The sequence below is a fragment of the Phocoena phocoena genome, chromosome 3 (assembly GCF_963924675.1).
Source record: "Phocoena phocoena chromosome 3, mPhoPho1.1, whole genome shotgun sequence".
Classification (NCBI taxonomy): Eukaryota; Metazoa; Chordata; class Mammalia; order Artiodactyla; family Phocoenidae; genus Phocoena; species Phocoena phocoena.
The window spans coordinates 95901230-95917592 of NC_089221.1; the positions used below are offsets into that span (position 1 = coordinate 95901230).

Here is a 16363-nt window from a genome sequence, read left to right on the forward strand (position 1 = left end):
CTATTGAAGAAGTAGTTTGATCAGTTGTTATATAAAATATGCAAAAAAGTAGTTGGATATGATTAATTGGTCCCTACGACACTGGTCCCTTGAGAATGTAGGAAATTATCTTTTGCCAATACAGAGTATATGAGAGGGTAGCTAATACATTTTTTAATACCTTAAATGCTAATTAAGATCATATAATAATATCAAACATTTCTTGTGTTTACGGTGGACCAAAAACTCTACTAAGTTGTGCATTATATCTTGTAAGATCCATTAATAGTTCTAGTTTATATTTAAAATTAAACTGAGGATTAGAGAGATTAAATAATTGGTTCATGGTCACGCAGCTAAATAAGTGGTAGAGTTGGGATTTAACAAAGTAGTTACACTCCTAAGCCACTGTGCTATACTACCACCTAAATGTTAGCAGCAAAATTTTTCTGTGTCAGTCATTATGCAGGATAGTTTACATAGTTTGTGTGTGTATATGTGTGTGTGTGTTTTATATCTTTGAAAAAGAAATAAAACTTTTGAAAGTGTACCTTTACTGTGTTAACCCAAGTGGTCCATGGTGAAGGTGAGGTGGGAATCAGATTAGGCTCTCTCTCTTTTTTTTTTTTTTAATTTTATTTATTTACTTTTGGCTGCATTGGGTCTTCGTTGCTACGTGCAGGCTTTCTCTAGTTGTGGTGAGTGGGGGCTACTCTTCGTTGCGGTGCATGGGCTTCTCATTGCGGTGGCTTCTCGTTGCAGAGCACGGGGTCTAGGTGCATGGGCTTCAGTAGTTGTGGCATGCAGGCTCAGTAGTTGTGGCACACGGGCTCTAGAGTGCAGGCTCAGTAGTTGTGGCACACGGACTTTAGTTGCTCCGTGGCATGTGGGATCTTTCCAGACCAGGGCTCAAACCCATGTCCTCTGCATTGGCAGGCGGATTCTCAGCCGCTGCACCACCAGGGAAGTCCGAGATTGGTCTCTCTCTTAATTGAGCCTTGTTCCTTTTATGTCATGGTACCTCTGGCAACTATAATATTATCTTCCTTTTTTGCCCTGATGACTGTTAAGATATGGTGACTAAAATAGCTGTGGATGAAAATAGATCATGTCATTTAAATTGTAACAAAAATATATGGCAGTGATTTATTATATAATGAACAAAAGTTGTGTTTGCAGAGACTGTTTTATAGTCATTTAGAGGTTAACATAAACTGTGTGGTGCTTGCAGTGGAACATCTGTGTAATTCTGAATTCAGAGAGAGTCAGATTCAGTTAAATAGCAAGTTAAAAAATCAAAAGGAACTTATTTTTAATTCAGTTTTTAAAAACACCTCTTTTCATCTTCTATTATTTAAATCTAATAAGTGAGAGGCAGATTGAAAATTGATTGGATAGCTTTTTACAGGGTATGATTGAAGGGATTTAAAAATTTTATCCTATCTCACTTTTTTCTTTTTTAAATACACTTTATCTTAACCTCGTTGGACACTGAAATGTTACCACTGCTTATTAGAATCGGTAGTCTTCCCTCTTTTATCAGTGTTGACTATGTTAGCAGTGTCCTTCTAACAGGGTTTTCTGTTTGATTTTTGTTAAAATGCCTGTGTGGTTACAACATTTATTAAATTATGAATATCCTTTCAGACAGAACTTGAATACTGTGTTTAATTTTACTCCTAAAATTCTGGTTAGAGTTCCTTTATGTATATTCCTGCTATACAAAATGTAAAAACTTATATGTTAAATATTACTGACATATTGATACATCTCTTTTTTTCTGAGACCTTAAGGAAAAGAATTGTGTTTTTTTATATGATATTTTTTCTAAGATATTTTTACATTTGAAGTTCACCCTATTCCTCAGAAACAGATATGATTATGAGAAATATACATAAGGCATATTTTTAGCACTCTGAGTAGCCTGCTCTTTAAAGGCTACTGATTCCTGTACTGATTCCTTTTCTTAAAATGTACTTGTATGTTTGTTAGGAAGATTTTAAAGATAAATTTGACAGTTGTATTTGTTTTGAACGCTCAGAATGTGTGTATTGTGATTTCGTCCTGTTAAGAGTGTTCTTAATTTTACCAGTTACATAGCAAATTTATTATTTCATTATGTAGTGAAAATTCATCATGTCTCATATGTTCTTGAGAAACCTGCATTTAAAAATGGATGGCTAGGGCTTCCCTGGTGGCGCAGTGGTTGAGAGTCTGCCTGCCAATGCAGGGGACACGGGTTCGTGCCCCGGTCTAGGAAGATCTCACATGCCGCAGAGCGGCTGGGCCCGTGAGCCATGGCTGCTGAGCCTGCGCGTCCGGAGCCTGTGCTCCGCAACGGGAGAGGCCACAACAGTGAGAGGCCCGCGTACCGAAAAAGAAAAAAAAAAAAGGATGGCTAATGTTCTTAAGATAATAATGTTCCTAAATGGTCTTTTAAAAAAATCCTCTTTAAGCAATTATAATAAGATTTACTTTGTTAAGTGTAACAACTAATTGTTTGCTTCATTAATTGTTAAATATCTGTCTTTTATATGTAATATAAGAAATTTAGATTTGACATTTTTAAAACTTAGTGTATTCTTTTGTTTTATTGTTTTCTTTTATATTCTTATTTCATTTCTTTTGGAATTCTAAGGATGGATGAATGGCTTTATTAAAAAGAGAACAGAAAATGCATACTTCATATAGCTAAATCTAAATACGTAACTATGAATACATATCTGAGTGCTTTTTCAGGATTTAAACGCTTCTTGATATTATCATCTGCATTTATAGGAAAGGTATTTTGTTATAATTATATCCATATACAAGTCAAATTTCTGCCTCATTTGTTGCATTAGTTGTTGGCATGTTAAGAATGAAGTGAAAGCCGTGGTTTTTCCATATGCTGGAATTGACTGAATGTAAATGTTTGTGAGGTTTAAATGCTGCTATATTCATTTACTGTTTTTTTATTGAAATATAATCTACCTGCAGAAAATGCAGAGATTTTAAGTGTGCTCAGTTTGATGAATTTCAGAAATTATATATACCCATTTAATCATTCTCCTTAACAAAATAGAGAAAATTTTCATCACCTGGAAAGTGCCCAGTTTTAATTCCCTCCACCTTCATACTCAAATTTCCATCACTGTAAGCTGTTTTTTTTCTGTTCGTAGAGTTACTATAAATAAACTCAAATAAGTGTCTGTCTGCTGTCTCTCAACATAATGTTTTTTTGGATGCATTCATGTTGTTACTTGTATCAGCAATTCTTTTGTTGCTGAGTAATATTTCCTCGTATGAAAATAACACAGTTTGTTTATCTGTACTCCTCATGATAGACTTTTGGGTTGTTTCCAGTTTCTGGCTATTAGGAATAAGACTGCTATTTAACATTTGTGTATAAGTCTTTTTGTGGACATATGTTTTTATTTCCCTTGAGTAAATGTCTAGCAATGGGATTGCTGACCCCTTAAGCCAAATCTGAGGCTTTGTATTTGAGTTTTAGCCAGTCCATGCTGCACGGATTGGGAAAAAGTCATATAAATGTAAAAAGTCATATAATTGGGAATCTGTCACCATGTGTGGTTCCCTTCTTTTACAAATCTGTCACCTTGTGTGGATCCCTTCTCTTTAACTTCTTTCTGCTTTTAGTCATTCTCCAATGCCTTCAAATCACTGTTTTTAAAATATTTTGTTTAGAAGTTACACCTTTTTTTTTTTTTTTTTTGCAGTACGTGGGCCTCTCACTGCTGTGGCCTCTTCCGCTGCGGAGCACAGGCTCCGGACGCGCAGGCTCAGCGGCCATGGCTCACGGGCGCAGCCGCTCCACGGCATGTGGGATCTTCCCGGACCGGGACACGAACCTGTGTCCCCTGCATTGGCAGGCAGACTCTCAACCACTGCGCCACCAGGGAAGCCCTAGAAGTTATACTTTTTATTTGCAAGGGAAGTTGATGTGATATAAACTACTTCCTACCATTATCAGATTAGGAACTCTAAAAGTGCTTCTTTTAAATTGTAAGTCTTATTCTGTCCTTGCTCTGCTCCAGATCCACCAAGTCTTTCCGTGTTGTTTATAATGGAAGTCAAAATTCTTACAATTGCCTTTAAGACCATACATGATCAGTAAACCCTTTTGGTCCGCTATCTTGTTGACCTCCACCTGGCTCACTTTGGAGAATTCTATTCTCTTTACCTCAGAAACTCTTGGATGTTCCTGTGGTTGGCTTCCTATCTTTTTCAGCTCTTTGTGCAAATATCACACTTATCAGTGAGCCTTGCTGTAATCATCATAGTGAAAAGTGCTTCCACCTCTATGGTACATTCTTACTTCATTTTTTTCTGTAATACTCATTATTCTTATCTGGCCTTCTATATATTCTACGTGTTCATTTTTTTTAATTGTCTCTACTACTAAACTAGAAACTCCACAAGGGCAGGAATTTTTGTCTGTTTTGTTCACTACTGTATTTTCACTACTTTAAATGGCCCTTGGTAGATAGTGGGTTCTCAAAAAATAGTTGTTGATTAAATAAAAGCACACTATTCCTGCTTTACTAATTGTGCTATTTTGAGGTTCAGTTTATAGGGTTTTCTTATAAAGAGGGATATTTGTGTTTATTGGTGTTAGAAAGAAAAGTAAAGAGAGGAGGGTATGGATTATATTTTGTATTTCCTAGTGTTCTTTTGTGTTTTCATTTTGGTTGTACTTTAAGCCTTTTGTGGTTCATTTATTTCATGACTCTTGAGTTTTGCTGGAATACTAGATTCAGTCATTTACATTTTTCCTCTTTAAAAGTGGGAATATGTATAATAAGAATTGCTTTAGCTTGAAATGGAAATTCTCCAGGGGAAAAAAGGTGATGTCATTAGCTGTTGATGCAGCAATCAATTTAAAGAACTTTAGATCTAAGAGACCCTTAATCAGTCTAATTTGAAGTAGAAATGTATTCTCTGCTTTATAAATATTTGACTAAAGCCAGACCATTAACAAATTAAATTAAGATTTTACTAATGCCAAAGAACTGTGCTGTTAGCAGAATTACTCTTATGTCATAGTAGTCAGAGATGTGCACTTGCTAAATAGAATTGATGAACTTTTTCAGAGTGTTGTCAACTGTGAGAGCATTAGCTGAATGACATTTCGGTGTCCTCAAACTTGTACTATGGTCTTCATATATTCATGGTATGCAGAGGGGCAAGCAGTCTGAAGGATGATTCATTGATGTTTTCCCTCATCACTTTATAACTTGGATATGAAGACCAATTCAGTATTTTGACCAAGTCTGTGGGTCAAGGAGTATAATTTTAAGTTTCATGCCACCCTAGCAATGACACTAGGTTGACTTTTGTGGCATCTAAACTTGAGGGTATAGGTTAGAGAGTATCCCTAAGTTGTGATATTTGTAATGAAGCATTTATTACCTCTTGTAATGTGGGTACTGTATTGCATAATAGTTATCTCTGAGATCCTGACCTTGTCTTCGTATACTTATAGATGTCACAGTATAGAATTCTTTCTCTGGGAGGCAAGTAGTAGTGTGGCTTGTTCGTTCGAGGCTTACTGCCTCCTGTTCTTGCCCATGACTAGAGGATGGCAAAGAGATTGAAGATGTTCTCTCGTCGTACCTATACGTTCCTCTGTTACGGCCTTTAATATATTGTATCTTTTAAAAAATAGCATTATTAAATTATAATTTACATAGTGTAATCTGTATCTTTTTAATTGCACTATTTGGTGAATTTTGATAGCGTTATATCTGTGAGATCATGGTCATAATTAAAATACAGAGCATTTTCATCGTGCTAAAAAGTTTCCTCATGCCCCCTGGCAGTTCTTTCCTCCCTAAACCCTGGCTGCAGGAAACCACTGATCTGCTTTGTGTCACTATAGATTGTGTTTAGTAGGATTTTATGTAAATGGGATTATACACATGTACTTTCCTCTGGCTTCTTCCACTGAGTATGATTTTGAGGTTCATCTGTGTTGTTGAATGTATCAATGGTTTGCTCCTTTTCATTGTGGGTTGGTATTCTTTTTTATTGCAGGGTGGTATTCTGTCATACGGATGTGTCACAGTTTATCCACTCACTTGTTGATGGATAGTGGGGCTCTTTCCAGCTTTGGGCTATTTTGAATAAATCTGTTAACATTCATGTACACATCTTTTTATGGACTTTATTTTTATTTCTCTTGAGTAATTTCTTAGGGGTGGATTGACTGGGTTGTAGGGTCAGTGTATATTTAACTATATGAGAAGCTGCCAAACAGTTTTCCAAAGTGGTTATACTATTTTACACTCCAACCAGCAGTTTCTTCATGTCCTGGCCAACACTTGGGGCTGCCATTCTTTAAAGTTTTAGCCGTTCTAATGGGTATAAGGATGTTGAACGTAAGGATTTTGAATATCTTTTTATGTGTTTGTTGGCCATTTGTTTATCTTCTTTTGTGAATTATCCGTTCCAATCTTTGCCCTTTTTGTATAGATTTCTTTTTTTTTATTTTTCTTTTAACATCTTTATTGGAGTATAATTGCTTTACGGTGGGGTAGATTTCATTTTCTTATTGTGGTAAGAATTATTTATATAGTTTGGATACAAGTCCTTTGTCAGGTATATGTATTGTGAATATTTTATTAGTCCGTGGCTTGCCTTTTTCTTAATGGTGACTTTTGAAGAACAGAATTTTTTATTTTGATGAAGTCTAGTTTTCTAATTTTTGTCTTTTATGGTTCATAATTTTATGGCTCTCTTTAAAATCTTTGCCTATCCTAAGATCACAAAGATTCCCTTTTATGTTTTCTTCTAGAAGTTTGATGATTTTAGCACTTACATTTAGGTCTGTGATCCATTTTGAGTTCATTTTTGTGTTTGGTGTTAGGTAGAGGTTGTTCTTTATTTTGTTTCCATGTAGATAACTAGTTGTTCCAGCATCATGTACCTTGGTACCTTTGTTAGAAGTCAGTTGATGGGTCTTTATGTCTATCCTTTGCCAATGCCACATTGTCTTTTATTGCTGTAGTTTTATATTCTTCAAGTGAGGTAATACAGCTCCTCCAACTCTTTAAAAAAATTGGTTTGACACTTTTAGGTCATTTGCCTTTCCATTTAAATTTTAGAATCAGCTTGTCAGTTTCTATTAAAAAATTCCTGCTGGGGAATTAATTAGATTGTCCTAAATTCTATAGATCATTTCTGGAAGAACTGACATCTTAATAATATTGAATCTTTAAATTCATGAGCATGGTATATCTCTCCATTTATTGATACCTTCTTTAATTTATTCCAATAATGTTTGTAGTTTTTCCAGTGACCAGGATTTGCACAAATTTTGTTATCCTTATGCTATAGACTGAATGTTTGTGTCTCTTCAAGATTTGTATGTTGAAACCTCACCCCCCATGGTGATGATATTAGGAGGTAGGACCTTTAGGGGGTGATTAGGTAATAAGGAAAGAACCCTAATGAATGGGATTAGTGCCCTTATAAAGAGGCCCTAGAGAACTCCCTTGCCTCCTTCTGCCATGTGAGGATACAAGAAGTCTGCAGTCTGGAAGAGGGCCCTCGCTCAACCTTGCTGGCACTGTTATCTCAGACTTCCAATCTCCACAACTGTGAGAAATAAATGTTGTTATTACTAAGCTATGCAGTCTGTGGTATTTTGTTTTAATGGTCTGAACAGACTAAGACTGTGTATTTGCATGATTTTGGTTGCCACTAAAAATGGAATTGCATTTTTGACATTTTCCAATTGTTTCTTTCTAGTATATTGAAAACTATTGATGTTTCATATTAACCTTTTGCCATAACTTTCTTAAAATTGGCCATTCGTTTTAGTAGCTTTTTTGCAGTTACTTAGGATTTTCTACATATGTGTTATATCAAAATTACTTTTGTATATGTTTGTCTTCATCACTAGACTTGGAGCTTTTGGGACAGAGATTGTAAGTTTATTGATTTTTATGTCCCCAGCATCTATGACGGTACAAAAGTCAGGTCTGTGCTCTTCTGGTTTTTCTCCTTTCTGGCTGCTTCTTTTAGTCAGTCATATTTGCTACTTTCTTCTCATTTCTGCAACCTCTAAATTTTGTATTGTGCCAGGAGTCAGTCCCTGATCCTCTTCTCTTTTCTTTTGTACTTCCCTGGCAATCACATCTAGGCTTCTGGGTTTAAAAACTATTTTCTAATAAAACATTTTTTCTCTAGCCTACTTGATAGTTTCATTGGATATAGAATAGGCATCTCAAGCTTAACATTAAAAAAGTAAACTGATCTTTGGGTCATTCCTCTTGAAACTGTTCCTGTAGTTTTCTCATCTCAGTTAATGGTAAACTTGTTTTTGTTTTTTCATTTGCATAGGCCAGTCTTTATATCATTGTGCCATTATTATTTAAAACTGGATAGAAGACTAGGATGAAAGTCTGATTCTACTGATAAGAAGTGTAAGTTTCATCAGCATACAATTTGTGGTATTTACATAAAGATGGGAATCATTAGCGTCCTGAAAACAACAGGCTTTTTCTCAAATTATATGCTTGTTGAGTTAAGGCTGATATCTATTGTATATAATAGTTAAGAAAACCACGTATATAAAATGCCAGAAATTGAAGATGTTTCTTAATGCCAAGGTATTATTTGTTTTTAGCCATTTAGGACTGGAATTTATTATTTTTTGAGTTTTAGATATTCCTCTAGTTAGGACAAAAGTAGGGAACCACTTGCATTCCTTCTGTTAAATTACTTGGTAATTTAATCACCATTTATAATTTTATTATATTTGCAGATTTGTTCTAAGTCCCAAACAAATAGATTTTTTAGAATCTGATTTTATAAATAGGGCACTGCCGGCTTAAAAATGGGGAATAAAATTTGGCATCTCCCGGAGGGCCTCCAAATGACAGCCTGTTTAAATTTTTGCTGATTTGATTAATGAACCTATTTGAGCAGATTATAAATGCCTTCTTCATTTCTTCTACAGCATTTCCTTTCCAAAGGAAAAAGGTGAAAATTTGAGGTATAATCATCAGTGCCTTTATTGTTCACTGGTACATAGAATGTTTCCAATGAAATGTACTCCTAAATTGGTGCTGTCATCTTGTGTCCTTAGGCAAACTCCTTAGATACATATATTAAGAAAATAGATCTCTATACATTATGGAAATAGTGGAAACTTCTCTATTTTAGACAAATGTAAAATTACTCTGAATCTATTATTTTAAAGATTTCATTATATACATATACACATGCCATAATTGAGGGATCATAAGTATGACCTCTTATACATTCATGAATTGATTTTCCCAGCAGGTATTCCTTTCTTGGTGATACAGGGTTATAATGAGAAATGCTTCTAAAAGCTAACCTTATTAAGCAGATTACATTGAATTGAAAAATGCCCTTCTCCCCTGTATGAAAGATTTAGAAAAAGTTCTTGTATCATGCTTTATTCTATATGTATAATTTTAGAAAACAAAGAATAAGCCAACTAGAATTTTTTTAAGTTGGGAATTTTCTATAATTAATCAGTAGATTATATATGAAGAAATCATTGAAGTCAAGAGAAATGGTCAAGGAAATTATAGAGCAAGTGTTTAGCTAAGCCTTAAAAACAGGTAAGTTCATGCTCTTCTTGTATTAAATGTTTAGTTAACTTCCTAAGTTTTATATTTCATAGGTGTAAATAATAATGTATAGTTTGTGTAATAAGCCATATATATACAGAATTTCTGCTTATAGTATTTGCCAGTTATAAAATGAATGATGGATTATAGCAACAAAATATAGGTACTGTTTTCTCTTTTAGCAGTTACAGTTCTACTTTGTGTTTTCATGACATTATAATAAATAATAATTGTTTCATGAATATCCATACACATAATTCCTAAAACCCATTCAGTATTTCTGAGCAGTATGTTTTCTAACTATAGATAGATAGCTTGACCTATTAGTGGCTTAGTAGGTAATGAAATCAATTTGGAGGGTTTTGAATTCGTATTTTATTATTTTTTTTAATTTTTAAATTGTTTAAATTTTTATTTTATTTTATTTTTTAAAGTATTTATTTGGCTGCACTGGGTCTTAGTTGCGGCATGTGAGATCTTTTATTTGCAGCATGTGAACTCTTAGTTGTAGCATGTGGAATCTAGTTCCCTGAACAGGGATCGAACCCGGGCCCCCTGAATTGGGAGCACAGAATCTTAGCCACTGGACCACTGGGGGAGTCCCTGAATTAGTATTTTAAAAGTGAAACATAGTAGAGATTCTGTATTACTGCTCTGGGTAAAAATTGTTTTGTGACACTTTTGTATATGTATATCAGTTTGCAACATAAAAAAGTGTTTCTTACTATGTGATATGATCCAAGCAGAGGCTACTATTTGAGAGATCCAGTAGTTAAAGTATGGTGATTAACTTTACATTTTCTTTTTCATTTTAAAAGAGTTAATATTATTGTAATTTTGGCTAATTTTGCATATGCTTGGAACTGTGGTTTACAAAGCAATTATGAGAATTTAAGCTTATGCTGAGTTTTTTTATGTGGAAGTTAGAGGGAGAATGAAGTCCTTATATTTTGAACTGACATGTTAGTGACATTGTCAGGTAGTAAGTAATGTAAATGAGATGCCTAAGAACTATCATGTAAACAGTTTTGGCATGGGTTGGAAAACATTAAAAATATGAGTGGCTCATTTTCCTTGTGTTTCATGTTATTTTGATGACATTTAAACTTAAGATGTTGGTTAAGGTATAAACACCCTCAGATTTAAATTTGAATATGAGATATCAAAACAAATTATATTAAAATGGTTCCTGGTATTTTAATGTACAAATGCCTCATATACACTATACAGAATTTTCTTTTAAATAGAAGCAAATGTAGTTTAGCTAACTTAAGTCAAAATTCTGTGCTAGATTTTGTTTCCTATGTAATTAAATATTGATGACTATCATATTTGTTTCTTAGGAGTCTCAGAGGAATAATTAAATAGTATACTGTAAGATTTTCACCTTGGCAAAGGGCCTTTGTTTTATTCGTACTTGTATTACCAGTGCCTATTATAGACCCAGAAAATAATATATGTTCTAAGCAGTTTAAGGAATTCCTTCTTTCTTCAGCTTTTCTTTGTCTTTTAAGACATTGATGTTTTTCAAGTGTACCTTCCACTTGTTTTATGTGTTTCTCTGTTTTTTTCTGTCATTGCTTCATGATCAAATTTAGTTATGATTTTTGGCTAGAAAGTTATGTAAATGATGTTGTGGTCTTCGCAGGATATCATTTCTAGAGGCACCTGCTGTCCATTTGCTACTTTTTGGTGATGTTAATTTTGATCTCTTGATTAAAATGTTGCTTTTTTTTTCAACTACATAATTATTTTCTTCTTTTGCAACTAAAAAGGAATTGTGGGCAGAAACTTTGTGACTGTTCATTTCAAATCAAACTTTCTCCACTTAAATTTAGTATCCATGGATGATTTTTACTTGAATCAATTTCTGTAACTTTTTTTTTTAATTTCTGTAACTTTTGATTTTGATATAATTTCAAACAGAGAAAAGTGGGAATAATAACATAAGGAATCTTCATATACTTTTTACTCCTATGTACCAGTTGTTTACATTTTACATATTTAATCTCTAGAATGGGGATAATAAGAGTACCTATCTCAAGTAGTGTTGCTGTTGTCTCCTAGTTTCACTGTAAATATTTTGTTAGTTTTGTTTTTCTTACTATTCTGTGAAACTGCAATGTATTTTTTAAAATGATTCTAGTTATCCTTTATTCCCTCTTCATTTAAGTTTTCTGAATACTGATCTTTTTCTATGAAATTTTATGAGTGGGTGTGTGTATGTGCATATACCTACATATGAGTTTAGCAATTTTTTGTTTTTACTTTTAAAATTACTCTTTCATGGGGGCATGGGACAAGTTTTTTTTTTTTTTTTTTGCAGTACGCAGGCCTCTCACTGTTGTGGCCTCTCCCGTTGCGGAGCACAGGCTCCGGACGCGCAGGCTCAGCGGCCATGGCTCACGGGCCTAGCCGCTCCGCAGCATGTGGGATCTTCCCGGACCAGGGCACGAACCCGTGTCCCCTGCATCGGCAGGCGGACTCTCAACCACTGCGCCACCAGGGAAGCCCGGGACAAATATTTTTAAATCACAAAATTCAATAGAAAAGGCTCTAGAATTTAAGAACATCAACCAACGAACTCTTTTTAGTTATGATGGTTTTAAAAATTTACCTTTCCTTGTATTTTTTGATTTGTTTCAATTCAGCAGCTAGATATAGAGTGTCAACTCTATTTAAAACATACTATTAAAAAAAGATACTGTAGGAAAAATTAGGGCGACCCAAATGCCTTATATTTATAATGCTTTGCAGTTTCCAAAGCAATTTGAATATGCATTTTCTTATTTGATATTATCAGTAACTCAGAAAAGTAGATAATTCAGGTAGATTTATTTCCATTTTTTATGAGGAAATTGAGACCTTGAAAGATTGCGACTTAACTATCAGGGTCACCTAGCTAGTGAGTGACAGTGTAAGCATGAACTAAAGCATAAGCTTTAAGTTCAGTGATCTCAATTCTCCCATTCTACCTCTGTGCAGTGACTGAGCATACATTAATTTACGCAAAGGCCTGACCATAGTGGGACCATATTTCAATTTATTCACTTAATATTTATCTTTGTCATTTATCTTAAGTGCTTAAAGGACAGGGATAGGATTAGTTAAATGAGATCAAAACAGTGTCTTACAGGTCCATACAAATACCTAGAGGGTGCTTTTCAATTAAGATGGTGTTGTGTATCAAAATGCTTGGATATATGAGAGTAGTTATGACATGTTCTTTCCTGTTATATTGGAGGGTCTATAGCATGTGACTGTTGAAAAAGTAGTGGGCTGCTATTAGAGACTATGTTACTACTGTAATCAGTGTTAAAGATCAGTACATTATGGATCCTTAACATGTACCATTAAATTGAGTTTTTTACTTGTGGTATTATGGATTATGTCTCTGCAACATCTTCCCCCTTTTTACCCATAAACTCTAAAAGGTTCAGTGCCAGAAAGTACAGAATTGTATCTTTATTTTCTCATCACATCCTCTCTCGAATAGATAATACTTTCATTGCTCTCTTTCCAATTTGGCTTTGAGTCACTGCTGTGATTCTAGCTGTTGAACAGTCTTTCAAGTTAGCAATTAGTATTCCAGTTAAGTAAAAATTGTTGTGAGGCTGCCATTCTTACCAGTGTAGCTAAGGTAGTTTTACTAAATCAATTACTAGAGTCATGTTGTCAGAGGTATATGACAATTACATGTCACAAAACTTCCCTAAATATTGATACTTTAGATTTATTGGAAATTAGATTTAAAACTTCATAGTTTTGAGGTTGGAGAAACCAATAATCTGTCCTGTTCAGTAAAGCCACGTTTATGCTGCTTAATATTTTGAAACTTAAGCTGTTTTAGTGTGTCTTTAGTGTTTTTGCCATCCTGATTCAATTTTGCTGTTGTTAATTAATAAATTCAAAGGAAGTATTCTAATTAGTTTCTGTCATAACTGGGAACCATAGTAAGTTAGAATACTTTGGAAAGCATGATAACACCTGCTCACTAGTAGATATCAATTCTTTGCCTGGCTCTATTCCAATCTCACTAACTGTGTCTAAATGTGTGAACCTCTTACCATCTGGGCACTTCAATTTCCCTTTAAAAAAAAAAGTTCTACCATGTTCTACTTACTGCAAAGAGTTTTGAAAGATAATAGGAGGTCATTAAAGTACTTATCACCAGTATATGCTATTTACTGGTTAAAATTTATAACTATTTAAAAACCATTGGCTTTAAAATACTGTTTTCTGTTTTTGTTTTTTTGGCTGCACCGCATGGCTGGTGGGATCCTAGTTCCGTGACCAGGGAGGGATCAAATCCTGGCCCTCGGCAGTGAGAGTGCAGAGTCCTAACTACTGGACGGCCAGGGAATTCCCTAAAATATACTGTTTTAAAATAGTAATTTACTATTTAAAAACCATTGACTCCTTTAGTGTAGTTCATCGCTTAGTCTCAGAACTTTTATTTTTAGAACAGAGTGTATTTAAAGGCCAGTTTTACTGTTGAATTTGACAGGCATGGCACGTGGCCAATCTAATGAGCCCAAAGGGAGAATGTACAGAGTGTGCAGGTTAAAGGAGCCCTGGAACTGACTTTCCACAAAGTCCAGGCTAGCCATGTTCATTCCTGCTGATTGGAGATTTGCTTAAAGTTGACTGTTTTCTTCCTTCTGTACCATCTGATTCCAATCTGTGCTTGTCTTTTGTAGCTGGAGACGGTTGGATGGCAGCTTAACCTTCAGATGGCTCACTCTGCCCAAGCAAAACTAAAATCTCCTCAAGCTGTGTTACAGCTAGGAGTGAGCAATGAGGATTCGAAGGTAAGAAAGGGTATCCCACTGAAAGGATGTATTTTGTTTACTAGGTCTTGTACTTTATTGTTAGCAAGGTCTTTGTTCTTTGAATTGAAGGTTTAAACATAATTTAATTAAAATGAAAGAAAGATTAACAAAATGACAGATCTTTGTGACAAGTTTTGATGTCAGATTTACATATCACTTTGTTATTTATTTTAAAAAACAGGTTGTCTTACGAGGTACTTTTCTTGCAAGAATATGTTATAATGTCTTTTCTGCAATGGAAAAAATTGGTAGTGGTCATATAAAATTATGATTTTAATGTTTTAGATAATTGTGGATGTTTCTGGGTGTTTTGTGTTTTAAGCTGCATACATATGGCAGAGGGAATAATGTTGTCCAGCCAATGCCTGAAATATGAAGGTGACCTGAGTTCTGTTTGTGTATGTATAGTATGTCTGTGTGTGTGTTTAAATCTCAGCTATTACAAAATAGAATTTTGGATTAGTTTTAAACTGCATGGTGATTTTTTTCTTTAGTATTAATTTAAGAAAACCTGAACATGTTATCAAAGGTAAAAGAGTTGCTATGGACAATATACTACAGCATATTGAGAAATGTGTATTTCAGTTGTCATTGAATGCTATTTTTATATATTTTTTACTACAATTGAGTATCTTTAAGAGAGAGAGCAGGAGGAGTGACTTTTTTTCCTTAAATAAATGAGACTGTCTCATTTTAAGACAAATGAAATAGAGGTGAGAGTGAGGTAGGAAGCTCTGAAGAAGAAGAGGTTACTGTGGCTGTATGTGATCAGAGAATAGTGGAAGAAATGTTATTATTTATAATGCGCATTGAAGGATGTGTATATTATTACTTCTTTGTTAGCACTTTCACTGTTTATTATGTCTTGTACATTTCTGTCTTCCATGAGAACTGGCATCGGTGCCTAGCTCAGGTTACATGTCCACAGAATTTTAGGCAATTGAATTGGATCTTAACATGTATAATTTATTAATTTATTACAGTGTTCGCAAAGAATCATTTCATTTCACACATTTTGACCAGAAAAGAACATAAACTTAATGGTTAAGTGTCGAATTGACTGCTGTATTATATATGCTCCACAATTTAGTAGCGGTCTAACCTTGGGCAAGTTACTGAATCTTTATGAGTGTCAGTTTCTTCATCTGTAAAACAGGAATAATATATCTGTCTCACAGGGCTTTTATGAAGATCAGATACTCAGTGTATGTAAAGTACATGATGCTCTATAAATGCTGGCTGCTGCCATCTTCATCATCATCAATAAAAGTTTTCTTGGGCTAATGAATAAATAAATCTCTTTGTTTTAAACCAAAGCTGCCACTAACTTTATTTCTTGATGAAATTAACCTTTTCCCTTTTCTTTCATTCTTTCTTCCTTTAATTTTTGATCATATTTTTCATATGTATGCTTCTGAGAATAGAGGAGGGAAAGGATAGCCTGGAAAGTCCTTTATTTTTTTTTCTCTCGGTGAACCAGGGAAGGCATTCCTTTAGCTTTAGGATAATAACCTGAAACTCACTGGTGTGGACTGAGACTCTTCCATGAGGGAAAACACACACCTATATACACACATACATATATGCGTTCTCCAGGTATACGTTCACTGCTTTATTTCTCGTGACTATCATATGTTAAGTCTGAGTAGCTAAATGGAATTTATAGCTTGGAAGGATACAATTTTGACTCTATATTTGATATACTTTAAGCATCGTAACTTTGGCAGTGTTTAACTCTGGGGTGCTTGAGTCCTCCCAGCTTCTTTATTGTGTCTTCAAGTCATGTCTCTGTGTCAGTTGTATCTTTAGGCAGTAGGAATGAATGAGTAATGCTTCAAGTAAAAGAGTCATGTTTTTAATTCATTCATATTATTCAGGAAATCTATACAGATGTGAGATCCAACTCATTTGAGATATAGGCTGGAGTACATTTGTATTTTTCTG

General features: G+C 34.4%; 1 protein-coding gene across 1 annotated transcript in view; it reads left to right on the plus strand.

The window, feature by feature from the left end:
* The window catches only part of COMMD10 (COMM domain containing 10), a 159159-nt gene that overhangs the window by 15499 nt on the left and 127297 nt on the right, over nucleotides 1-16363 (plus strand). The window contains exon 5 of the mRNA XM_065874398.1: nucleotides 14288-14398. Coding sequence (XP_065730470.1) covers nucleotides 14288-14398 — 111 coding nt within the window. The remainder of the gene's footprint in view (nucleotides 1-14287; nucleotides 14399-16363) is intronic.